At 42.7% G+C, this 27,737-nt stretch overlaps 1 protein-coding gene across 3 annotated transcripts in view; it reads right to left on the bottom strand.

Annotated features, from left to right (window-relative positions):
* OLFM1 (olfactomedin 1) overlaps positions 1 to 27,737 on the bottom strand; it is a 104,644-nt gene that overhangs the window by 18,790 nt on the left and 58,117 nt on the right. For all 3 annotated transcript variants that reach the window (XM_073599599.1, XM_073599598.1, XM_073599600.1), the window contains exon 4: positions 20,347 to 20,566. In XM_073599599.1, coding sequence (XP_073455700.1) covers positions 20,347 to 20,566 — 220 coding nt within the window. The remainder of the gene's footprint in view (positions 1 to 20,346; positions 20,567 to 27,737) is intronic.

Raw genomic sequence — 27,737 nt, 5'->3', positions numbered from 1 at the left:
CGTGCGTTCCACCAACTCCAGGAAGTGATGTCACTGGTTCTCAGGTTTACAAGCGTGGGCAGGATGTTACGTCAATGACGTCAATGACGTAACATCCTGCCCACGCTTGTAAACCTGAGAACCAGTGACATCACTTCCTGGAGTTGGTGGAACGCACGCCGTACAGCAGCGAACACCGACTAAACTATCTGAATGCCTGCTCTGCACATCGGTTCCGTGAGTAGCGCTTTTATGCGCAGGTGATCTCACGGTGTCATAGGTTTTATGCTATGTGTCTTCTCTTCTTCTTTTTTCTGATGGAATGCGAGGGTTGTGATTTCTAAAAGCCTCCTCTCAAGCATTACCGGCATCAGCCTTATCTGTTATTTGGAATCTATTATTTTGAATGAATCAAGTTTGAAATCTGCAGATTGTCATCCTGTGAAGGAACGGTTTAATTTAACAGACTTTATGTTATGATTTATGACTTTTGATTCACATATTCTTTATTCTCCAGAGATTAATTTATTGTCACTCACAAATGTATGGGATTATCTCTATAACAGTTTAGTGACTTTTTAGTTGCATAGCGTCCAAGAGTGAGTTTTTTGGACGAATTGATTTAGATCACAATATTTATGTTTATCGATTTATTTTTATTCACATAGTTTGGTAGTTTTATGCACAGTTCTTGGTACATCTCCATATAATATCCACTAAATGTGGTTCTGTGTAACATCATATGGTATATATGTTTTTTGATATTAAATTTAAAATATCACTTTCTCACAATTATACACTTGGGGAGTTGCCAGCGCAGATTCTTTTTGTTTTTTATATATTTTCAAAGTGTTAGCACTTTTTTCATCTAGCAGCTGCAACACATGAATTAGTTTTCAATATAATTTATTTATTTGCGAGCGCTGTGTTTTTTATCTATTTATGGTTAACTCACATGGCCAGCCCCTGTCCAGTGGGGCTAAGTCGCGGCCGACCTAGCACGTAGCTGTGGTCTGCACGCGCTCACTGGCCAGACTGGGGTGACCACTGAATCAAGCGTCCAGCCCGTCGCCCAGCCCAGCAGTTGATTGTAGATCTCTCCGGAAAAAATCCAGGAAAAAGAGAAAATAACAATCAACAAAAAAATTCTCAGGACTAGAGATCCCAGCAGGGAACTAGGTCCTTACTTCTGACTAGGCAGAAAAAAAAACTTAATACCTAGAACAGGAAGGAGGTTATATACTGATGGAGGACAGCCCATGGGCGTAGCCAGGGGTTATTTTTTGTTCTGCCAAGTCCTACTCATGCGGAGACGATATAACCCATTCTGAATAAAGAAGGCTGTGTCTGTCAATGAATAAATGAGAAAACATTTTTATTCTGCCAGTAAATACCTTATGCAGACCACTTCCTTTTTCTTGTCTGGTAAAAAGCCTGGGCTTATGACATCATGCACAGCTCTCTCTCGTGAGAGTTGGCCAGGAAGGGAGGGGAGATGAGTCATAAGAGGGCCAATGAGAGCTGGAGGTGTGCCTCTGTGTAAATCAAGGAAGTGAACAGTCAGCAGCTTCAGCTTCCCTCAGTTAAAATGGTTGCAGCCAGACTCAATGGAGGGCGCTTTATGCAGCATATTTGGCAAGTACAGAATCACATTATATATAAAATAAGATGCAAAGTGGTTGGAGGGAAGCTGCAGAATGGCAAAGATGTTTTTATTACAAATTATGTGAGCAGACTGCAGTTCCTCTTTAACCGTTACAGCCCTGGAAGATTTTACCCCCTTCTTGACCAGTGCACTTTTTGGTATTTGTCACTGCGTCATTTTAACTGCCAATTGCGTGGTCATGTGATGTTGCACCCAAACAAAATTGACGTCCTTTTTTTCCCACAAATAGAGCTTTCCTTTGGTGGTATTTGATCACCTCGGTGGTTTTTATTTTTTGCGCTATAAACAAAAGAAGAGCGCAATTTTGAAAAAACGCAATATTTTTTACTTTTTGCTATAATAAATACCGCCCAAAAATATATAAAAAAACTTTTTCCTCAGTTTAGACCGATTTGTATTCCTCTGCATATTTTTGGTAAAAAAAAAAAAAAATCGCAATAAGCGTATATTGATTGGTTTGCGCAAAATTTATAGCGTCTACAAAATAGGGGAAAGTTTTGTGGCATTTTTATTATAATTTTTTTATTTTTTACTAGCAATGGCGGCAATCTGTGATTTTTATCGGGACTGCGACATTATAGCAGACATGACGGACAATTTTGACACATTTTTGGGACCACTGGAATTTATACAGCGATCAGTGCTATAAAAATGCATTGATTGCTGTAAAAATGTCACTGGCAGGGAAGGGGTTGACACTAGGGGGCGATCAAGGGGTTAGTTCAACTGCAGCTGCTGGTCGGCAAGTGGTTAAAGGGTAAGTTCACCTTTACAGAAAAATCTGTAAGGTGAACTTACACAGGACGCCCACCGAGATCGTTCACAGGAGAGGCAGAACAGCAGTCTGCCTATGTAAACAAGGCAGACCATCGTTCTGTGAGGTGAGGAAGATGGAGATCTTGTGTTTCTGCTAAGCAGAAATACGAATCTCTGTTTTTCTCCAGTCACAACATCCCCCCCCAGGTTAGAAAGCACTTCCTAGGAGCGCCCCTGATGTTAACCCCTTCTCTGCCAGTGTCATTAGTACAGTTACAGTGTATATTATTATTATTATTATTATTATAAAGGATTTATATAGCGCCGACAGTTTACGCAGCGCTTTACAACATTAGGGCAGACAGTACAATTACAATACAATTCCATACAGGGGGGAATCAGAGCCCTGCTCCTTAGAGCTTACAATCTAGGAGGGAGAGTCAAGTTATATAAAGGGTAATAGCTGTGGGGGATGAGCTAATGGAGAAAACAGTGCAGTTGTTAGATGGAGGCAGGATAGGCTTCTCTGAAGAGGAAGGTTTTCAGGGATAGCCTAAAAGTAGACAAATTTGGAGACCTTCTGACAGATTGGGGTAGCAAATTCCAGAGGTGAGGCGAGGCTCGGGAGAAGTCCTGGAGGCGGATATGGGAGGAGGTGATGAGGGAGCTAGAGAGCAGGAGGTCTTGGGAGGAACGAGGAGGGCGATTAGGTTGGTATTTTGAGACTAGGCTAGTGATGTAGCTGGGGGCAGAGTTGTGGATGGCTTTGTAACTTATTGTTAGTATTTTGAATTGAATTCATTGGGCAAGTGGCAGCCAATGGAGGGATTGGCAGAGAGGGGTAGCAGACACTGTGCGGTTTGTAAGGTGGATGAGTCTGGCAGCAGCATTTATAGTGGACTGAAGGGGGGGGAAATTCCAAAAATATTAAATAGTTTGTAGACTCTAACTTTTGCGCAAACCAATCAATATACGCTTATTGGGCTTTTTTTTATTTTTATTTTTTTACCAAAAATGTGTAGCAGAATATATATTGGCCTAAACTGATGAAGAAATTGGATTTTTCTTTCTCTTTTTTTTTTTTTTTTTTTTTAGTGGATATGTGTTAAAGGATAGATTAAAAAATATTGTTTGTTTTTTTTAATCAAAATTGTTGGTGTTTTCTTTTTTTTTTTTTTGTTTATAGCGCAAAAAATAAAAAACGCAGAGGTGATCAAATACTACCAAAAGGAAGCTCTATTTTGGGGGGAAAAAAAGGACATCAATCTTATTTGTGTACAGTGTTGCAAAACTGCGCAATTGTCAGTTAAAGTAATGCAGTGCCATTTTGCAAAAAATGGCCAGGTCATGCATGAAGGGGGTAAACATTCCAGGGCTTAAGTGGTTAATGAATTGAACCTAAAAACACATAGTGCACAGGTGCGAACAGAGCACAGGCTTCGACTTGTATAACAGCCGTGTGAACAGCAAGCTTTGTTGACGCTTTTAAAGAACCATTCATCTCCAGTTTGTAACTGTTGAACGCAAATGCTAATGGGAGTGTTTGCCACTTTAAACAAGCTGCTAGCAAGCTTTAAGGCTGGGTTCACACCTATGTGAATCGGATGTGGGGTTTCCCCCTGCATCCAATTTGCATAGCAGGAGAATGTAACCTCTCTGTGCGTCTTTGGCTCCATTTCAGGGCCGAATTCAGGCAGAGATTCTACCCTGAACCGGAGAACAGGGACACACAGTGTTCCTGTGCGATCCACAGCTGGTTCCAGTGTGAACCGAGCCTTAAAGGGTTTTGGTAACCCATTTATATAGGACTATGCGAGCCCAGGCATGTACTGGCCATCAGGACTACCGGGAGATTCCCAGTGGGCCGATGGCTCGGTGGGCCAGTCAGGTGCGGTCCTGGAGCCGCTCCTCTCTGACAGTGAGTGATCGCAATTTCACTCCTGTCAGGAGGAGCAGCTTCGTCATATGCTGGAGAGAGCATTAGGCTTTCTGCTCCCTCCAGCCTGCAGGGGGAGATAGACCAACGGTAGAATTTCCTTCCTCTCTCCCCTATTACTTGTTATCACATGACTGGAGAGAGGAACTAGAAGCTGCCTTCAAAACTGTGAGTACATGTGGGAGGGGGAGGAGAGGGAGGACATACTGATGTGAAGTGGGCTGCTGATGGGGGCTCTCTGATGTGAAGGAAGCTGCTGGTGGGGACTCTAATGTGAAGTGGGCTGCTGGTGGGGACTCTCTGTGAAGGGAGCTGCTGATTGGGACTCTCTGATGTAAGGGGGATGCTGTTGGGGACACTCTGATGTAAGGGGGGCGCTGTTGGGGACACTCAGATGTAAGGGGGGCGCTGTTGGGGACACTCTGATGTAAGGGGGGGCGCTGTTGGGGACACTCTGATGTAAGGGGGGCGCTGTTGGGGACACTCTGATGTAAGGGGGGGGCGCTGTTGGGGACACCCTGATGTAAGGGAGGCGCTGTTGGGGACACTCTGATGTAAGGGGGACGCTGTTGGGGACACTCTGATGTAAGGGGGGCGCTGTTGGGGACACTCTGATGTAAGGGGGGCGCTGTTGGGGACACTCTGATGTAAGGGGGGCGCTGTTGGGGACACTCTGATGTAAGGGGGGCGCTGTTGGGGACACTCTGATGTAAGGGGGCGCTGTTGGGGACACTCAAAATTAAAGTGGGCCGGTCATGAGGAAATCCAGGGCCAAATTTTTGTCCCAGTCCAGCCCTGTGCGAGCCCCTCTATTAGAGGCTGGCATAGCACACTATGTCAGTGGTTTTCAAAAATGAGTTTTCTAAATACCTAATTTGTACTGTCTTCAGGCCGATCACATCACTCGCGGCTGCTTTACAGCTCCGATTGCTTCTGCGGGAGGGGCCGTGAGGGGCTCCCTCTGATGTCAGCTGGGGAGATCATGTGGCCGCTACTCTCCTCCGCAGAAGCCCTGTAGCTGGAAAGCAGCCGCAAGTCACGTGACCTGAAAACAGCTCAAATTTGGTATTTAGAATGCTTGTTTTTGAAAAATACTGACATGCCAGCCTCTAATAGAGAAGCTGGCAGTGACAATTTAATGTTTTTATTTTACAATAATAGCGGCAGGGAGGCCGGAGATAAACACAGAGGGAGATGACAGGCAGGAAGGAGGGGGTGAGGGGGGAGAGAGGAGAGCTGAGAGGACGTACTTTAACCACAGTGATGAGGGCGGAGCAGCCCTGATTTTCGTGGTCAGCGCAGAGAGGGTATACAGGAAGTGGCAGGTTCAGGGTTTTTTTTTTTACAGTTTAGAGGGGAGCAGATTACACAGCACAAGCACTGTGCTGTGTAATCTGCTTTAAGGGACCAGGATCTGTATATATATATTTATATTATATATTTATTTATATATTTTTTGAGGGTTAACAAACACTTCAAACCTTTTGAAGCGTGTTCAAAGCCTGCTAGCAGCTTGTCTTAAAAGGAAATCCACACTCCCATTAGGATCTGTATTTCGCATTTACAAACTGGAGCTGAATAGTAAGAGCTGTTCACACTGAAGCGTAAGTGAAATAGACCTTATTCACACAGAGCTTCTATTATTTACACTTTTTTTTTTTAAATAAAATGCTAACAAGATTCCAATTCCTGTAATAAGTATGTCCGTTCAGGACTGATTGAGGGGAACTGCAATGGATTCCCAGTTTTGCTGACATTATCATGTGGTGTTGGCTGAATGAAATGTCATTATAAATAATTCATAGTTCTCTGTGCTTTGTGCCAACTGAAGGGATCTAATCCCTGCCCACCAGGGTGCCATATTACCATTCTACAACACTGCTTGAAAGGCAGCCTCACCATGGTGTGCCCATCTACCCACCTCAAGCTTACATCCATGTATGTATGTAATCTATACAGTATGTCAATATTTACATATGGACCAAGCTGTCCAGCAAAAATGGGTTGGAAAAAACTTCAACACTACCAGGCAGATCAACTGCATAATTTGATGCTCTGGCTTAATGCCGCCAACATAGATCATTGTATTCAGACAGGGCCAGGCCCCACTGTCAGGATACAATGTCCTTGTGGGGTAGAGAGAAATCGGTTTGTTTGTTTTTTTTCTTTCAACCCCCTGGTGGCTGAATGGAAAGATACTGCTCTACTGCCATCATAAAAAAATCTTAAACCTGGCCCAGTACTTTCAGTCTATGGATGATTATTGCCTTTTATGCTCAGGATCCGGCAGCCTTGTCACCCTTATGCCGCGTACACACGATCGGACATTCCGACATCAAAATCCATGGATTTTTTCTGACGGATGTTGGCTCAAATTTGTCTTGCATACACACGGTCACACAAATCTTGTCGGAAATTCCGAACGTCAAGAACGTGGTGACGTTAAACGCGTAAGACGAGCCGAGAAAAATGAAGTTCAATAGCCAGTGCGGCTCTTCTGCTTGATTCCGAGCATGCATGGAACTTTGCGCGTCGAAATTGCGTACACACAATCGGAATTTACAACAACGGATTTTGTTGTCGGAAAATTTGAGATCCAGATCTCAAATTTTGTGTGACGGAAATTCTGATGGAAAATGTCCGATGGAGCCTAGACACGGTCAGAATTTCCGACAACAAGCTCCCATCGAACATTTTCTGTCGCAAAATCCGACCGTGTGTATGGGGCATAAGGCTGGATTCACACCTTTGCATTTTTGCTTGATGCATTTTTCTTTGAAATCATTGGAAACGCATTAAAAAACAGCTCAAATAATCTGTTAGGACTCACAATGATGCATGTAAAACTATCAGGATGCAAAACAACATAAGGTAATGTCTGGTATGATGTATATTGACATTCAATACACATTGCATAACAAGGCATGTTAAATGCTTCTTAAACATGAATTTTTATTGGTTTAAATGGGAAATGCATTGGGGTGGTGGGGGAAGAAACGCAGGTGTAAATCCAGCACACACATTCCCGCAGCGTTTTACAACAGGACATGCACCTCCAGCATCATTCACAGCTAGAGCCCTGGTTCACATTGGTGCGATTTGACACGGTGGCTATTGCCGGCAAAGGCACCGTCCTAATCGGTGCGACACAGCACCGATTTAAAAAAGTAGTTTCTTTACTACTTTTTGCGATTTCGGAGTGCAATTTCCATTGACATCTGTGCAGAAACCCGCACAGATGTCTGTGAAATTGCAGCCAAAATCGAGACTGACATGCGGGAGTGAAATCGTGCGAGTTCGGCTTCATTCTCGCAGCTCATTGTTATCCTGGGCGGAATGCTCAAACACCTCTCTGGACTGCCCCATCACAGGTCTGGATGGTTGGCAGCAAGTGCACTAAGCATCATGAGACTTGCAGCCCCTAGGGGAGGCTGTGCTTTATAAGACAATGTCGTGCAGAGGTGCATGCTCTAGCCACAAGTTATTCAATGAGTGGTGGTGCTGTACATGACTCTTAAGAAATGAATAATTATGTGATTAGATGTCCTTTGAAAAATTTGCAATTGTGCTTCACTGGGTAAAAGTAATTTTTCACATTCAACGAGGGCAAAGGAAAGTTTACTGCAGAAGGGTTTATTTGTTATTTAAGCAACCATGTGATAAAACGTGACTGTTGCAGGCACCCCTGGCTATTACACCAATCCATCTCTTGTCACTATTGTTGGACAGCTTGGTTTTATGCAAATGGCAGAGATGACCTCTCACTTCCTGTCTCTGTGATATCTTGGGGAGAAATGAGAAATTTCCCCTGCTGAAACCGATTCCATTAAACCACCACCCAAAAGAAGTCTTGTAAGCAATTGTTATGCCTCGTACACACAGTCGGACTTCCTGGGAAGCTAGGTCCGACGTACTTGCCGCCAGACTTCCGGCGGACTACCGCCAGACTTTCTGAATGGACGGACTGCCTACTTTTATGGGGCGTGGTCAACGACCACGCCCCCTTATGCCGTCACAGTCCCAGCATGCCCTGGGACTGTGACGGCATAAGGGGGCGGGTCTCCGCCTATATAAGTCACAGCGGAGCGCTCAGAGAGCAGTCCAGCCGGAGAGACCGTTGTGTCAACATCTGGAGAAGAGAAGAGGGAAGAAGACAAGAAGCCCAGAAGTCCGGGCCTCCGCTGGCAAAAGAGCGGCATGAAGACAGCGGAGGAGCCGGCAGAAGAACTGGAACACCGGGAGAAGAGGCCAGAGAGAGCGGAGAGTAACCAACCGGACGCCGGGAGAAGAGGAACCGGAGGGACCCCCCGAAGTCGGAAGAAGACCCCCGAAGCCAGAGGAAGACCCCCCCAGAGCTGTCTAATAAATTATTTTAAAAACCTGTGTAGTGTGTTTTATTATTGACACTTTTTCCCTAGGTGAATGGGTAGGGGTACCATGTACCCCATACTCATTCACATAGGGTGGGGGGCTGGGATCTGGGGGCCCTCTTATTAACGGGGGCCCCCGGATTCCGATAAGCCCCCCGCCCGCAGACCCCGACAACCAATGGCCAGGGTTGTCGGGAAGAGGCCCTTGTCCTCATCAACATGGGGACAAGGTGCTTTGGGTGCAGGGCGCCCCCCTCCCCAAAGCACCCACCCCCCCCCATGTTGAGGGCATGCGGCCGGGTACGGTTCAGGAGGGGGGGGGCCCTCGCTCGTCCCCACCCCCTTTCCTGACCGGCAAGGCTGCGTGCTCGGATCGTGGTCTGGTATGGGGACCCCACGCCGTTTTTTCAGCGTAGGGGGTTCCCTTTAAAATCCATACCAGGCCCTTAGGCCTGTGTTTTTCCTATTGCAGCGAGCGTGAGATGCAATACCCTGCCCTTGCATCGTATCTGGTCCATCGGACCAGCATACAGACGAACGAGCTTTCCGTCAGGAACTCAGTTCGGCGGACTTACGACTTAAAGATTTAAAGCAGGCTTCAAATCTAAAGTACGTCGGATTTCCGACCGAAACGGTCCGTCGGAAGTCCGATGCAGTCCGATGCAGACCACACACGGTCGGATTGTCTGCCGGATTTGGTCCGACGGCGTCCGGCGGACTTTTGTAGCCGAAAAGTCCGACTGTGTGTACGCCCCATTACACAACTACTTTTTTTAATTCCTTGATTAAGCTTCTAGGGGTCTCTAGTGTGGCGTTCACACCTCTGGTCTGTAGATGTCACTATTTACAGTAGTTGCATGCATAATACTTTCTATACTCTGACAAGTTATCAGTTCCTGTTCTGATATACTCAGAAGGCTGCACCTATTTATGGATGCCTGAACTTGTTAACAAAGCACTCGCACAGGTGAGGTTATTTGTTGTGTCCCATAGTCTGGTAGGCAGAGTATTATTAGGCTCCATGCACACTGGACGTTAAAATAACGTTATAAAAACGCCAGTAGCTTTGCAGTGAGTCTTTCAACGTTTTTTTAACATTTTTGCAATATCGTCTATTAGCGTTTTTTAGCATTTTTCCACGTTGCATTTTTTAGAGTTTTCTTTTTTTTTTCAATGAATCAAAAACGTTAAATGCTGGTGAGCCTCGTTTATCAATGTTTATGAGCGTTTGGCTTTTTTTGTGGTCAGAAAAACTACTCCTGAACGTGATTTTATGGCATTCAGAAAACAGCCCATAAACTCCACTGCTGATAAACATTCAAAAACGTCCATGTGTCTATGGACACATAGGATAACATAGAGGGGAGTTTATGGGCTGTTAAAAAAAAATGCCCAAAAATGGCCGTTTATGAGCTTCAGTGTGCATGCAGCCTACGACTATGTTCACACTGGTAATTTAGGCCAGTGTGAACTGTAGCGGTAGGAATCGGAAAATCCTGCTGCGGCTTGGAGTGGCTGTGTTGCTGCTGGCTTTGTTCACTATAATGACAAGTCGCTGCCCGCACTGCCAGTGAATACCTGCGGTAATCGCTTCTGGATGCACATAAAGTGAAGCCGATTTCCTTAAGGTTTTCAGCTGGCAGATGACCCATCAAAAATGACCTGACCAAAATCAAAAGGGTTTGTGTGTTTGAAAGGGGAGGCCCCTGATTTTCCTCTATGGCCTTGTGACTTTTTCCTGTGTTGTGTCTGCTTGGCGATACGCTTCCAGCATCTGCTAATTTACTCTCCTTAGTCGGCTGCACCAGTGAATTATCTCGCCTCTCATAATTCATCATCGCAGAACAAGATGCTTTATTTAGCACACAATGAGGACGGCACATTTATTTTTCCTTTTTGCCCATGTTGCTGTACCCTGAGATAGGAATAAACCTGCTCATTTGCTTCTGTCCCCTAATACAATTCTGATAACGTGCACTGAAACTGATTAAATCCTTCAGCATGGAAGGTAAATTATACACTGGCTGAGCAGAATTTCAATGAATCGTAACAGAAGGTGAGGTATTTTCCAAACATGAGAGGAACGGCTCGGCCGCCTTGTTCTGTTACAAAGCGTTGTGAGATGGCTTAATCAGAGATGTGATTCATACTTATAAAAGGAAAAAAAATCCTCAGATGGCCCACTGGGCACACAAAGCCCGAGCACTTCGGGCCTGAAGAATGTTAGCTACTTTATATGGAAAGGTTTGCATTGCCTGTGATTACTTCGTTTATATTTTTACTTCGCTAGCAATACGACAGTCCAAAGCTAATTGGCTGCAGGAATTTTGCTGACATTTTCTCAAATGATCTAATTTTAAGGAATCTGTCAGGTGGCAGAATTCCAGTGTGAGAAGCCTCAGTTGGAAGCTGCTGTAGCCTTGCGGAGTATAGCGAAGAGGCCAAGTGATACCTGCTCGTTATTATAAATGGGCCCCATACTGCAGCCTAAGATGAAGCATGTACAGCACAGGAGATGGAAGGACAACATTAAACCTGTCCTGAAATTGTGACTGGTGCTATTTGGACTGATACTCTGACCAGTACACCACACCACACCCTCCTTGCATCCCTGAGTCTCCCTATGGCTTTGGTTACCCATTGCTTTTTATTGATTGCTGTGACTGGAGAAGGAAGGAAGAAACTTTACTAACCCTGTTTCCTCCTCTTCCAGCAATTTACTGCTATGGTTGCTGTCTCTGCATTGATGTTACTGCTGGTTTTCAACTAAATTCAGGAGATGAAGAACATCCCAGTAGATACTGTATGATACAATTGTTGGGAGACCAGGAGGGAACCCTGAAATATCAGGTGTCTTCTGGCGTTTCCCAGTTGTTTTGACAGCTCTGCTCAGGGTGGAAAGAGGTCACCCTCCTTGGAGAGCTTAAAGCTTACAAATGGAGCTGGCGTTGCTGCTCTGACAGGGAGCATTTACAAGTGAAAAACAAGACATTTGGCAATCCCTGAGAGGTAAGGTTGCAATATCATATATATTGTAGATTCAGATTTCATACCTCCCAACTTTTTGAGATGGGAATGAGGGACACCTACTAGCAAAAGCATGTAGGCATAGGACATGCCCCCATAAAGGAGAAAAAAAACCTAAAAAAAAGATTAGTTAAATCCACAAGTGCTTTTTTTTACCACTACTATTCCTTTTATATTGGCTTTTGAAATTTACAAACGCAGCAGTTTAGAGATTGGATGAAAAGTTTAGCACTGGGAAACACTTTTTGAAAGATAAAGAATGCATTTTATATACAACTATATAGATTAGACCAAAATGAGGGACAAATGAGGAGGAAAGAGGGACAGAGGGACATTGCTACAAATCAGGGACAGTTGGGAGCTATGAGATTTTCACAAGTGCCCATTCTGGTTCTCTTGTCTCAGGTTTAAGCTCAGACTGCACTTGAATCTTTTTAATTGCTCAGCATAACCAAGCTGAATTCTGACTGTGTACCTAAAAATAACACACACAAGCTGGCATCCCCACTTGGTACAGAGCATTTTATGCCTTCTAGTCAATGTCCTTAGAGGACAACCGCATCTATATTTAATCTGTTAATCTGTAAATCCCCAAAATCTTGCGTTCTCTGCTCCTGTAATGGATAGTGTCTGCTGAATTGGTGCTTGTTTCTCTTTTTCCCCATTCCTAATTTGGCAGAGACCTTTTCAGTAAAGGTGCTGCATGAATGGTCGCAATGGTGTCTGTACGAATTTCCACAAAATAATTTTTATATGCCTCTCGTTGGACAGCATTGCAAAACCACACAGCCTTGTACAACGGTATGGTGTTTAAACAGAGCTCACTGTTGTCCATCTTAGCACCACAGCTTTAACCTTTTGCCTCCTGCGCAACACATACAGTGCTGTGAAAAAGTATTTGCCTCCTTCCAGATTTTTTATTTTTTTGCATATTTCTCACACTTTAATGATTCAGAACATCAAAAAATTGTAATATTACACAAAGATAACCCAAGTAAATCCAAGATGCAGTTTTTAAATTATTATTTTATTAAGGGAAAAACGCTGTTTAAAACCTGCCTGGCCCTATGTGAAAACGTAATTGCCCCCTCCCATGCTGAATCATAAATGAACTGTGATTAACCACAATTTTTTGGAAAGCTGAGTTAAATTTCACTTTCCACACCCAGGCCTGATTACTGCCAGACCTGTTGAATCAAGAAATCGCATAAATAGAAGCTGTCTGACAAAGTGAAGCATGCTAACAAATCACAAAACCACCCATCATGCCACAATCTAACACATTCAAGATTAGAAATTGGAAGGGTTTCAAAAACATTTCTAAGGCTTTGGAATTCCATTAAACCATGGGGAAAGCCATTATCCACAAATGGAGATAACTTGGAACAGTGGTGAACCTTCCCAGGAGTGGCCGGGCTACAAAAATTACTCCAAGAGCATGATGATGACTCATCCAGGAGGTCAGAACCCACAATATCTAAAGAACTGCAGGCCTCACTTGCCTCAGGTAAGATCAGTGTTCATGATTCAACAATAAGAAAGAGACTGGGCAAAAATGGCATCCATGGGAGAGTTCCAAGGCCAAAGCCACTGCTGACCAAAAATAACACAAAGGCTCACCTCACATTTACCAAAAAAACATCTTGATTATCCCCAAGACTTTTAGGAAAATATTCTGTGGACTATTGAGACAAAAATGTAACTTTTTGGAAGGTGTGCATCCCGTTTCTGGCATAAAACGAATACAGCATTTCATGGTGGTGGTAGCGTGATAGTCTGGGGCTGCTTTGCAGCTTCAGGATCTGGATGACTTGCCATAATTGATGGAACAATGAATTCTGAGCCAGAAAATCCCAAAGGAGAATGTCCGGCCATCAATTCGTGACCTCAAGCTCAAGTGAACTTGGGTTGTGTAGCAGGACAATGATCCGAAACACAACAGCAAGTCCACCTCCAAATGGCCAAACAAAGCAAAATGGAGTGGCCTAGTCAAAGCCCAGACTTAAATCCAATTGAGCTGCTGTATCATGACCTTACACAGGCCGTTCATGCTGGAAAACCTTCCAATGTGACTGAATTAAAACAAATCTGCAAAGAAGAGTGGGCCAAAATTGCTCCATGTGAAAGATGACCTTGCCAGTTATTGCAAACGCTTGATTGCAAGTGTTGCTGCCAAGGGTGGCACAACCAGTTATTAGGTTTAGGGGCAATTACTTTTTCACATAAAGCCAGGCAGGTTTGGACAGCTTTTTTGCCTTAAATGAAACCATCATTTAAAAACTGCATTTTGTATTTACTTGGGTTATCTTTGTGTAATAATAAAATTTGTCATTTAAGTATGAAAAATATGCAAAAAAATAAAAAATCAGAAAGGGGACAAACACTTGTCACAGCATTGTATTTGTGGTGGCAAAAAAGTGGGCTTCAACACTCACGCCGCAAATATGCGTCGCTGGGCGGCCAATGTTTCTGTGCTGAAAGTGCACTCACAGCATGCTCCCAGCACAGAGACCGAGCTGTGAAAGACAGTTCTTGGTCCCCACTAGTTAAAGGTAGTTACCCGGACTGGCTCTCATTCATGTAACCACTGTGACAGCCAATCACAGTGGTTACGTGATCACTGTGAGGCATTAAGAACTTTTTAATGGGATGCAGTGTGGGTTAAAGGATTCTTGTTACCTGTACACTGAAAAATGGCCATTTTATAGACAATACTTTCGTTGGTTGAGCCCTGGTTTACATTGGTGCGATTCGACATGTCAAATCAGTGGCAACTAGACCGTCCTAATCAGTGCGACACCGCACCAATTTAAAAAAGTAGTTTCTGTACTACTTTTTGCGATTTCGGGGTGCGTTTTTTTTTTTTTTTTCCCCCCATTGACATCTGTGCAGAAACCTGCACAGATATCTGTGAAATTGCTGCCGAAATCGGGACTGACATGGAGTGAAATCGTGCGAGTTCGGCTGAACTCGCACGACTTCATTCCCGCAGCTCAGTGTGAACCTGAGCTAAAGCCTAAGTGTAGCCAAAGTCACAAACATAAAAAGCAGCACCAGGGACAAAACTCACAGGCAGTAGGATGTGTCCCTTGTCCTGGTTCTTCTTCTTCTGCTCGTAAAAATCTTCCTCCTTCCTGTTCCCCCTCCCCCCACCCCGTAATCTTTTGGTGTGGTGGGGGTTAATACAACTAACAGACTGTCACAGGCTCTCATCAAGGGAACCTATTATGCGCGCCCTTTTTGCCCAGCTGTTCCACTCATAGAAGTAGTACTATGGTCTATGAATGGAGGTTGTGAAGCTATCATCCAGTCATCCTCCATTCTTAAATCCTGTTTAATATCTAGAAGCTGTAGTATGGCTCCTATGAATGGAGCAGCTGGGTGGAAGGGTTCAGGGCATAGTCAGGTTCCCTTGATGAGAGTCTGTGACAGCCTGTTGATTGTATTGACCATCACCACACCGATAGTTTGAGGGGGTGGGGCCAGGATGGAGGAAGATTTTCACAAACAGAAGAGGAATCGGCACAACCGATATATTTTACTGACTATAAGTTATGTCCCTTGTAGTGATTTCTCTGTTTGTATTTTTGACTGCACTTAGGCTTTAAGAATGAGATGACATCCCTAATTACACATCCAAAATATTTTGTCTCTTTCCATCCTGCTTTAAAATGCACCTGTCATTAGAATTATGCAGGCTGACATTTCTAACCTTTCCATTTGAGAATGCTAGTTCCCTGGCTGTTCTACTGAATCTTGTCTTCAATGCTCTAACCTGTCTCTACCTGGAACAAACATACACTACATTACCAGTACTGGGACACCTGCCTTTACACGCACATGAACTTTTATGGCATCCCAGTCTTAGTCCGTAGGGTTCAATATTGAGTTGGCTGACCTTTTGCAGCTATAACAGCTTCAACTCTTCTGGGAAGGCTGTCCACAAGGTTTAGGAGTGTGTCTATAGAAATGTTTGACTATTCTTCCAGAAGCACATTTGTGAGGTCAGGCACTAATATTGGACAAGAAGGCTCACAGTCTCTGCTCCAATTCATATTCAATAATCGGGTTGAGGTCAGGCCAGTCAAGTTCCTCTACCCCCAAACTCACTCATCCATGTCTTTATGGACCTTGCTTTGTGCACTGGTCCAAATCATTTGGTGGAGGGGGGATTATGGTGTGGGGTTGATTTTCAGGGGTTGGGCTTGGCCCTTTAGTTCTAGTGAAGGGAACACTTAGGACGTCAGCATACCAAGACATTTTGGACAATTTCATGCTCCCAACTTTGTGTTAACAATTTGGGGATGGCCCCTTCCAGTTCCAACATGACTGCACACCAGTACACAAAACAAGGTCCACAAAGACATGGATAAGCGAGTTTGGGGGTTTCCGCATCAGTGCCTGACCTCCTAAATGTGATACGTGATTTTGCACAGACTGTAGCAATAAATCTGCTATAGGGCGGCCAGCAAGCAGTTATGCTACTACTGGTTCCTGGAGTGCAATGTAAATCCAACAGAAATTTTTTTTTTTTTTCTCTTCTCATTTCTGCCACTTAAATCCAAGAGAAATTTATTTTGATTAGGCATATGAAAAAAAAATACAGGCCAAAAGTGAAAACTGATTATTTTGTAAATCAGCCCACATGCCCCCATGGCAGCAAAAAAAGAAGACTTTCAAAAAAATATCCCTATAGGCAAATTGCATCTCAGAAGCCTGAACAGGCAAAATGGAACACATCTTGCAACGTCATAGTTGCCAACAATCTCAGGATTTTGGACACTATTCTGCAGTGTCAGTGTTCTGCAAGATCCATGCAACAATGATTTCAGCTAGGGGTCACTATTACTACCAATGAACCCAATGCTGGGGTTATTATTGTTCTCACTGACTTACTACCATTTTCTCATCAGTGTACCCCTAGGCCCTATTTTGTCTAAAACAGTGGTCTCCAAACAGTGTCCCGGGGTGCCAGATGTGGCCCTTTGTTTGCCTTTATCCGGCCCTTGTGTACTGTTCTACCCACTGACACCAACAATGGGGCATAATTCCTCTCACTGACACCATCAAAGGGACACGATTTCCTCCATCGACACCAATGATGGGGCACTATTCCTCCCACTGACACCAACAAAAGTGCACAATTTCTCCCACTATTACCACCGATGGGGCAAAGTTCCTTCCGCTGACCAATTTCTCCCACTGACCCAAACGATGAGGCATTATTACTCCCGCTGACATAAACAAAAGGGCACTGTTCCTCTCACCGATAGCAGTGGTGGGGCAGAATTCCTTCCATTGACATCAACAATGGGGTACTATTCCTCCACTGACACTAAAGATGGGGCACTATTTACTCCCGCTGGACACCAGGACATTTTCTACTCCTATTGGCCACTGTCCAGCCCCCCTAAAGTCTGAAGGACAGTAAACTGGCCCTTTGTTTAGAAAGAGAGGCTGTAAAGAGACAACCATTTTATTAGCTATGCCTACACACACATTTTTCACCTTAATTCCTTTAAGGTGACCATCCTAATTATTTTCTAGGGCCTCATGTTGTCTTACATTGGGACCCGTGCTAAATGCGGGTAAGTCTATTAGCCTGCATGATCTCCTCCACCTTGGTGGGCATGTTATAAACATTGCACCTTTACTTCCCATGTTAGATTGGAGTGGTGAAGTTTAGGTGCACCTCACTGTTATTTTTTTAAAGGATAAAGCACACCTATATGATACAAAAAAAAAAAAAAAGTTACAGTATGTTGCCTTCTATAATGCATAAAAAAACCTACAGTGAAAATGTGAAGGATGTAAGCAGCATAAGTAGGCATCTCTGGATTCCTTTAGATGAGCACAGCCCCTATTACTTGGCAGAAAATGTATGTAATGTATGTACAAGTTTCCAGAATAATCCACATCAAAAGGGATCCTGATATACCTTGTTTGTTAGGATACTGTGTCAGAGACCAGATCCTTCTTATTTAGAATATGGCCTCGTATTTGCAATATGACTTCAAGTAAACACAATGGGGGTTATTTACGAAAGGAAAATCCACTTTGCACTACAAGTGCAGTAGCTGTAAATCCGAGGGGGGCATGCAAGGAGAATAAAAAACAGCATTTTAGCTTGCACATGATTGGATGATCAAATCAGCAGAGCTTCCCCTCATTTCAGATCTACCCCTCAGATTTACAGCGACTGCACTTCCAAGTGTACCTGTAGTGCAAAGTGGATTTGCCTTTCGTAAATAACCCCCAATATCTGAACTCTTTGGAGCCTTGATGAAAGGTCTCAAAGTGGACAAATCCACAAATTCTTTGGTATTTGATCACCTCCTGTGGTTTTTATTTTTTGCGCTGTAAACAAAGACCGACCATTTTGAAAAAAAAACTATATTTTTTACTTTTTACTATAATAAATATCCCCCCCCAAAAAAATAAAAAAAAAACGAATTTCTTTATCATTTTAGGCCAATATGTATTCTTCTACATATTTTTGGTAAAAAAAAAATCTCAAGCGTACATTGATTGGTTTGCTCAAAAGTTTTAGCGTTTACAAAATGAGGAATAGATTTTGACATTTTTATTATAATTTTTTTACTGGTAATGGCGGTGATCAGAGATTTTTAGCAGGGCTGCGACATTGCGGCGGACAGATTGGACACTTTTTCTTTTGGACCATTGACATTTATACAGCAATCAGTGCTATAAAAATGCACTGGTTAGTGTATAAATGTCACTGGCAGGGAAGGGGTTAACACTAGGGGGCGATCAAGGAGTTAAATGTGTTCCCCGGGAGGTGTTTTTAACTGTTGGGGGAGGGTACTGACTGGGAGTATAGAGAGATCGCGGTTCTTAATCACTAGGAACAGACGATCACTCTGAACTCCCCTGTCAGAATGGGGATCTGTTTGTTTACATTGACAGATCCCCATTCTGGCTTTCTGTGGAGCGATCGCGGGTGGCCGCCGGCCACATGTATTGGTGGGCGAGCACCCGCTGTAGCTGTTAAAGGGAACGCTGTACAGCTAAGGAGATTCACGGGAACAAGCCGACCTGCCACCTTATGACTGCGCCTGGTCGGCAAGTGGTTAATGACCTTTTGTGAATCTGTGAATGCTTGATATTTAAAGTAGAACTAAAGGTAAAACTTTTTTGTTTCCCTTTGGATAGGGAAAGGGACGGTTTTAATCCCCTTTTATTTATTTTTTTTTGTCATCTGTGTCCCATTGGGAAGATTTCCCTTCACTTCCTATCCCCATAGCCAAAACAGGAAATTAGGATGTACCTCCAAATTGAGGGGATCCCTGGGTGTCACCAGAACTAGTGTCTCTAATGGAAAATTTTTTTCTTTTTTCACTTTCAATGATAATGGTAAACAGGACAAATAGAGAGAAACTAACTGGAGCACAGACAGCAGTATATAACTGGCAAAAGTTCTAATCTCACCCACTTTCATCAAAACTAAAGAAAAAAGTGTTTTTGCTTTTTAGTTATGGTGAAGCAAGGATAGGGATGATAGCCCCTCAGCTTTCACATTTAAAAACCAATCTCGCTGTGGCAGCTCCATAATTTGATCCTCACGGGATGTGGATACAGTGGGGTTAAATTATCTAAAACTGGAGCGTGCAAAATCTGGTGCAGATGCGCATGGTAGCCAATTGGCTTCTAACTTAAGCTTGTTTAAGGGCCCTTATACACTGCTCTGTAGCAAAATCACAGGAAAAACGCATATGCCTATTGTACCGCAATTTTGCTGTTTCATATGCATTTCCTGTGCATTTTTTGCTGGTGTATTTCTGAATTGCCCGCACCTGTAAAAAATGGACCTGTGACTCAAAAATGCAAATCGCGGTGTGTTTTTACCGCAATTTCCATGGGAAGCTGCGTTTTTTGGTGTGGTTTTCAAAACAGCACCAAAGATGCAGCATGCAGGACTTTTCAAACCGAACCCACAGCGCATTGGTGTGACAAGTCCAATAGGAATTAAAGGGAAACATTTTGCTTGTATTTCACTCTCCAGTTTTAATAAATCAACCCCAGTGTGCCTGTAGCCTAGTCTACCCACAACAGAATTGCTTTTATTTCTATATAATATATATCTTTTTTTTTTTTCTTGTGGCGAGCCAAGACGACCTTGCCCTTGTCATGTAGTATATACATTGCTTTCTTGTAAAACCAAATGGAAGGCTTGTGTAGATGAGTAAATGCAGCATGCTATCAGGTGCATTTAGCTACATTTACAAAATGCTCTCCTGATTTTTCACGTTTGACCTACTTCTAAGTAGCATCAAGCTGCTTTTACATTCCAATTAAAGTGTATAGGGATAAAAGCAGTTTGTATGAACAAATGCCCATCTAATCAAGCCCTTGGAAAGATGCAAAAAAGATGGTGGAAGTAGAATGTAGAAGTAAAACAGAATCAGTTATCACATGTAACCCACAAATCTTTCAGTCTGGCTAGCTAATCTAATGACTAGTCCACAGCACAGAAAGAATTGCTTGCGGATTCTTGCTACCCAACTGCAGTTGAGGTGTCTCTAAATGCTAGCTACAGTCTTTTGTGTGAATGGGCATAGCAGGGTTTGCCATTGTGACATGTCTGAGCCTACCTAATTTTTGCATGCATGCACGGAGCCTTTCTTCAAGATTGGACACTCTGCTCTGCAGTTCTTCGTAGTCATAGGCGCCAATCTCCTCCTGAAGCTCGTTAAGAACTGACGTCAGATTCTGGACCTCCTCCTTAAACTGCAATACCAATTTGGCATCGGCTTTGTACTCTTCCAACACTGGTATCAGAGGCCTAAGTTCCTCCATTTTCGCTTTTATTGCCTGCAAGGTTAAAATAAGCTGGTTCAGTGCCATGCATGCAAAACTTGGCAACACCCTGACCTGCCTGTCTACTCTACCCTGTCTACTTGCCTGACTACCTGCCTGATTCCCAACCACAGTGACATTATGACCTCCCCAAAAAGGGCAGTGTGAGCAGTGCACTGTAAAATACCATATTAAAAAAATGGTCAGTACAACTTATTTGGGAAAGGCCTTTATTAATCATTTTTTTTTCAAATGCAACAACTTATGGTTACATGCTTCTTTTTTTTTTTTTAAAACACATACACAAAGTTTTCTTTTTCTTTCTTTAAATAAAAAATAGAATGCATTGACAAGGGTTAAAAATTCTTCATGAAATGCAGCTACATTTGCATGCAAAGGAAGATTGGATTTCAAGGTGTTGAAGGTTCCTTAGTGAGAAAGCTTTAATCGGGAGAATAAAGAGTAAAAAGTAAAAAAAAAAGTAATAAAAAAAATGAAAGCGAAAAAAATAGGGGGAACAAAAATTCTGATTGGTGCCCAAACTGCTGTGTGTCTTTCATGGTAACATAGGAGTTAACTGCCTCTTCAGTCACTGCAATTTAAGTTAGCCCTGTAAGCAAGAAAATGAAATACCATTGAAGTCTTTGTGCACTAAACTGCTTGAAAACAAGATTTTTAAGAAACAGATGCTCATTTATTAAGGCAGTGAAAGAGCATTGGTGGTTTCTAGAAATCTATCAGATTTCAGGCTTCATCCATTTTTATGTATCTGCAGCCGAAACATTTTGTTCAATTTTGGATAGAGTGGGGAAGGATTGGAGCCCCTGTCAGGTATTAGTGGTGTCTGAGGCTTCTTTAGGCCTTTTGAACACTGCTGCCTGAAAAGGCTCTGTTTTTCAGGCATACAGTATTTATTTTTATTTTTTTGCTGATCTAAAATGCAGCCCATTGTTTTTAATTGTGCCTGTGCACACAGTGTGTGGGAAAGCGCTTTGTTTTTCAGTGTGAGAGGGTGCCACTTAAGAGTGTGAGAATGCATGCAATTACACACATTCCCGCACAGATGTGAACCTAGCCTTAGGGATTTCCCCTCGCTTACTGACCTGGGGACAATTTTTCTCACCAGACAGGACAGGAAGGAAACTTCCAACAGCAACATATACAGAAGCAAAAATGTGTTTTTAGGTTAAGTAGGGGAATGCTAGAACCACCTGTCAGCTTTTATTGTTTGATTCCTTGTTGCAGATTTTTCCATGTTTCATGTCTGCTAAAATGTGCTCTCCAGAAAATTCAGGAAAGTCTCTCTAATGGAAACCCAGATAGCAGTACAACCTGACGGGTGCTAACCCTTTCCCACTCTATCCAAAACTAAAAGAATGAAAAGTTTTACCTATGAATGCACTTCAGTCAGTTGCAACAATGTAACACAATTGCTGTTTGGTTATTGTAAGTTACCATTATTTAGGGGGTCCTTCAAAGGAGAAGTCCAGCCTGTGCTAGTTTGGCTGGGTTTTTCCTAGTCCGCTCTCTCCTGACATCACACAGGTCAGTCCAGGCACCACGTTATCCTGGCCGCTCCCCGCCCCTCCACAGCTCAGTGCTTCAGTGAGCGTGGAGGAGCAGAGGTAGGGGTGCTGCTGACTGACAGGCAGCAGCTCTGTGCCCGGGGAGCTGAGAGAACTAAGCCATCGGCGATGTTCAATGGCTCGGTTCTTAGTGCAGAGACGGCGGGGGACAGATGCAGCATCCATCTAGGTAAGTATGATTATGGGAAAAACATTTTTTTTTCCATACTTCTCTTTTAAATTAGAACTATAGGCAAAACTCTTTTTTTTTTTTTTCGCCATTTGTGTCCCACTTTTGAGATTTCCCTTCCTTTCCCAAAGCCAAGACAAGTGAGAGGAAATTCCTGCAGATTTAGGAAATTCCTTGGGGACCCCCAAGTCACCAGAACTAGTGTCCCCATTGGAAGACTTCCCCTATTACTTTTCTGGGAAAAACCCAAAATTTGGTATTTTCTTTTACTTTCACTTTCAATAATAATGTTAAGCAGGACACATAGAGAGGGAGAATCTCCCTAACGGGGGCACAGACAGCAACGAAAAATGACAGGTGCTCTAATCCCTCTGCACTCTATCCAAAACGGGAAAAAAAGTTTTGCCTTTAGTTATATTTTTTTGCCCAATCTAATGCCTGAATTTTTCAATCCAGTTAGAGTCTTCATTTACACCGGGCTGATTTGACATGTCAAATCTGAGCCTATTGCCAGCAATGGGACCGTTCGATTCGGTGTGACGCCGACTTTGCGGCGCCACATCGATTTCCAAAAGTAGCTTCTGCACTACTTTTGTCGACTTTGGGGGCGATTTCGATAGACATCTGTGCAGAAACCCGCACAGATTTCTATCAAATCGGCCCCAAAGTCGAACTGAAATGCCGGTTCATGATTTCAAACTCGCCCTCTGTCTGAACAAGGGCAGAAGCTCAAACATGGACCAAGCTGTTTAGGGTTTGAAGGATAAGTTCACCTTTTGGAGCATGTTACATGTTCCACCTGTATTTATCCATAACATGTTCCAACTCCTGCTCTCTCGCCCCCCGATTCCCCCCCCCCCAGTATGACAAAAGGCGGGGGATCTTCTCCCCACACCCGCTGTTACAATTCAAAATCAGCCCATATGGAGGTACGGGCGGAAGGCCGCAGGGCTTGTCTGCAGTAGGACATGTGCACTGCTGAAAAATGTGTTAGTTTTCGATTCATTTGTTGTTTTTTTTTTTTTTTTTTTCCGGGTCATTCGTTATGATCCAAATTTGTTATTTCGAATAAATTTACAAAATCCTAAAATTTGAATTAACTAATAATAACTATTAAATTATAGGTATTGGAATTTCCTTTCAAATTTGGCTGTTAGTGAATGTAACGAATACGAATTTATCTGAAGTTACAAATTATCCGAAATAATGAATGCTGCATCTAAACAAATGGAACGGAACAAATTATTATTAATAATAATAATAAATAATAATAATAAAATGTATGTATTATTTCTTGTTACTTTCCATTTGTTCAGATGGGGCATTCATTATTTTGGACAATTGGTAACATAAATAATAATAATAAAACTTATTTATTATTATTTGTTACGTTCCATTTGTTCAGATGTGGCATTCGTTATTTTGGACAATTCGTAACTTCGGATAGCTTTGTATTTGTTACGTTCCATTACAGCCAAATTTGAAAGGAGATTCCAATACCTATAATTTAATAGTTGGCAATAGTTCTATTTAGTTAGTTATTATTTCGGGTTTTCGTTCTTATTCTCGAATTTCCCAATTTTCATAAAAATTAGTTAAACGGGTTTTTGTTAATTGGAATATTTCTGAATTTGTCGAATTTCGTCGAAAAACAAATTGCAGGTGTGTAGTCTGCAGAAGCCTGGCATTTCACCCCTGACCCACTGATCATAGGTGCAATGGTTTTCAGGTTCCTGCAGGAAAAAAATAATCAATGCACATTTTTTTTTTCTGAAAAAATATATGGCTTTATTATTTTTTTCTTAAAAGGTGAACATATCATTTAAGTACGTACGGGGATGAAATGCCTTCCATATGAGAAGTGCTTGTTGTTGGAAAACGTCTACCCATCAGGCAAAACCCTTTTTCGAGGTGAGGGAAGGGAGTAGTCAGTGTGTTTGCCTTTTTTCTTTCATTCTTTCTTTTTTTAATCCAAGCATCTGAACAATTAAAATTTGGGCAGAAATTGATTTGAAAATGTTTTGAACTGACAATACAATGGTTTCCATTTTATTTTTCTATTTTAGAGCAATTTTGATTATTTGATTTGCTCAAAACTGGAAAACATTTGAATGTGTTGGTGGCATATTGTGTAGGCCATCCAGTTCCTTTGTGATCGTTTGCTGACAGTAAGCTTCCAGATTATTATATACAGTATATGACCAGCATTACACCTTGCTCTTTGCCTTAGTAAATGCAGCATACTTTCCTATTCTTACTAAGTAAATAAAAGTACAGTGCAAACTTATTTTAAATAACGCTACCTATTTCAGTTATAAAAAGATTTCTCAATAACCACACATATAATCTGCTGCATGCAAAATAAATTGTTAATTGGTTTCATAAAGCTTCTCAGGCTAATACAATGTCAACAAGAAAGTATAGATTTTAAAAGCACAGCTGTTCTAGAAAACACACATTTGCTAAAAGTACATAATTCCCTAAGTGAGGAGAATATTTTCTACAGTCACCCTACTTTTAAGTTGTATTTAACTACATTTCCACTTTGCTGGTGTTCTCAGCTATGGGGCCCCTGCCATAAGAAATGGTGGCAGTCTTCGCTTTCAGCACTGGGTTCTGGACTTTAGTTCCATCAGGGACACTGCATAGAGTTGGCATGTCCTCTCTGCAATTTGAGTGAGTTTCCTGACATCTGACTAAATGCAGTGTGTGCTTGTATCAGTTGACTAGAAGGATTGGAGAAGGGATGGATGGGAATGTACTCACTAGAAATACAATAACCTGCTGACAATCTATTAACTTGAAAGAATGGGACAAAAAAGGGTCATTTTAATGTGACCACTAGATCACATTTTGGGGAGCCAGATTTAGGAATCATAAACTGTTGTATGCTTGGAAGAAATTTAATAAAAACTCTGGGATGATGAGTCACATTGCAGGCCTCAACTTTGAAACCTTTATTAGAATTCTGTGAAAACATCCAATTGCCTCTAAATATCGGTGCTTTACATTTTATTAACTTTAATTTTGAGTCGATGTATTGGGTTTTCTCTCCTTGGAAATGGATCATGTGATAGAGGGAACATTTTAATATACATTTAGAAATGTGTACAGAATCCTTTTTATGGAATGTAATAATAAATCTATAACGTTAAATAATAGGCTTTAGTCAGTAGTATACTTCTAGAACAATGTACAATTCTTACAGTTGGAGTCAGTTAAAGTGATTCTAAAGTCTTGGTTGTTTTTGCTTAAAAATAACAACCAAATCATACTTGCCTGCTCTGTGTAATGGTTTTGCACAGAGCAGCCCAGATCCTCCTCTTCTTGGGTCCCCCACTGGCCCCTCCCTCCTGCCAAATGCCCCCACAGCAAGCAGCTTGCTATGAGGGCACCCAAGCTCAGCCGCTGCTCTGTGTGTCCATTCAGACATGGAGCTGTGGCTCAGCTGTGCCCCCTCTCTCTCCTCATTGGCTTACTGACTTTGACAGCAGTGGGAGCCAATGGTGCCCACTGTGTGTCTCAGCCAATCAGGGGGGAGAGTCCCGGACAGCCAAGTCTCTTGTGCAACATAGCTGGATCGAGATGGGCCTCAGGTAAGTATTAGGGGGCTGCTGCACACAGAAGCTTTTTTATCTTAATACATAGAATGCATGAAAATAAAAACTGTTTTGCGTTTAGAACCACTTTATGGACAAAAGTTGCCCTGGGAAAGAGCCCTCCCTTCAATTCAAGACCTGTCCTTCCTAGCGTAAAGTGATTCTAAAAGTAATTTTTTTTTGTAAATAAAAACATTTGTCATACTTACCTGCTCTGTGCAGCAGTTTTGCAAAGAGCAGCCCCGATCTGCCTCTTCTCGGGTCTCCGCCAGCACTCCTGGCCTCTTCCCCTGCCAAGTACCCCCATAGAAAATGGCTTGTGCATGCTTGCTTCCGAGTTGGCACTGTGAGATTTATTTACTAAAGGCAAATGGACTGTTGCAGTTGCTTCAGAGCTTAGTAAATGAGGTAAAGCTTGTGCAAAATCATGTGCAAAGAAAATAGAAAAAATTGCATTTTTGGCTGCACAGGATTGGATGATGAGAGTCAGCAGAGCAGTGCACAGTCTATTTGCCTTTAGTAAACTAACCCCTGTGTGTCCATAAGACACACAGAGTACGGCTCGGCTATGCCCCCCATTCCCTCCTCACTGGTTGTGATTGACAGCAGCAGGAGCCATTGGCTCCTGCTGCTGAGTCTGAGCTTATGAGGAGAGAGAGCAAAGAGAGCCTCTGCTCTCGTGCACTTTGCTGGATCAAAATCGAGCTCAGGTAAGTATAAGGAAGCTGGGGGGGGGAGCTGCTTGCTAAAGGTTTTTTTACCTTCATGCATAGAATGCATGAAAGTAAAAAACCTTCTGCCTTTGGAACCACGTTAAGGTGGTGGCCTCACATTTTATAATTTGGCTGTACATATCCTGTCTTAGGGTCATCATACATGATACAGTCTGACTGTTTAATCAACTTTAGATTTTTAAAGCTATATAATATGAGCACCTACCTAATCTAACTAGCCAATCTGTATCCAATCAGGTAGACCATCCCCTACATCAGTGGTTCTCAACTCCTGTCCTCAGCACCCACTAACAGACCAGGTTTGCAAGATAACTGAAATACATCACAGGTGGTATCATTTGCTGCTCAGTGATTGCAGTATTCTAGTCTGCATCTCCCCAAGGTTAATACTTAAAATCTTGCCTGTTAGTGGGTCCTGAGGACAGGAGTTGAGAACCACTGCCCTACATGGTTGTTGGTAGATCTAAAGGAGAGTATAATATGTGTGGTAAACTTTAAAAACACACTGTTGACTTGCCAATTTAGGGCAAAGTGACAGTGTCTTGATAGTAGTAGCCACCCTCTTCTCCAAACCCCAATACTCTACTTGCCAGTGCTCCCTCACCACATCTTCCTCCATTGCAGCTGCCACTAAAATCTCTAGTGTGTGCTGCTAAGGGGAATAATGATGGCACATCCTCCATTATATAATATGGCTCAGGCCTAGCAATTGGCTGCTAGACCTGAGAGCTGGGAAGGAGGCCACACAGGTTCTGTCACCAACTGTGAGGGAGCACTGGGAAGGTTAGTATCAGGGTCTGATAGGATGGGTTGTGGATGGGGCCTTTACAAAGATGCTCTCAATGATGTGTCTCTTAAAAATATTCACACGTTACAGTCCGATTGCACAATCTTCATTAAATTTCCCAAAAACTATATAATTCTATCTATTCTTTTATCTCCAATCATGTAGGCCTTCACAATGACTCAGGCAGACTGTGTGTGTGTGTGGCCACTTTTAGTAGTTATTGGGTAGCACGGTGGCTGTATGGTTATTAGTGCCCTTGTAGCTTTGGACTTCTGGTCTTGGCTTCCGTTGGAGTTTTATCTTTGCAAAGT

This window comes from Aquarana catesbeiana, linkage group LG09, assembly GCF_042186555.1.
Source record: "Aquarana catesbeiana isolate 2022-GZ linkage group LG09, ASM4218655v1, whole genome shotgun sequence".
NCBI classification, from domain to species: Eukaryota; Metazoa; Chordata; class Amphibia; order Anura; family Ranidae; genus Aquarana; species Aquarana catesbeiana.
The sequence above is the reverse complement of the archived record's forward strand: the minus strand, read 5'-3'. Positions and strand labels throughout refer to the sequence as shown.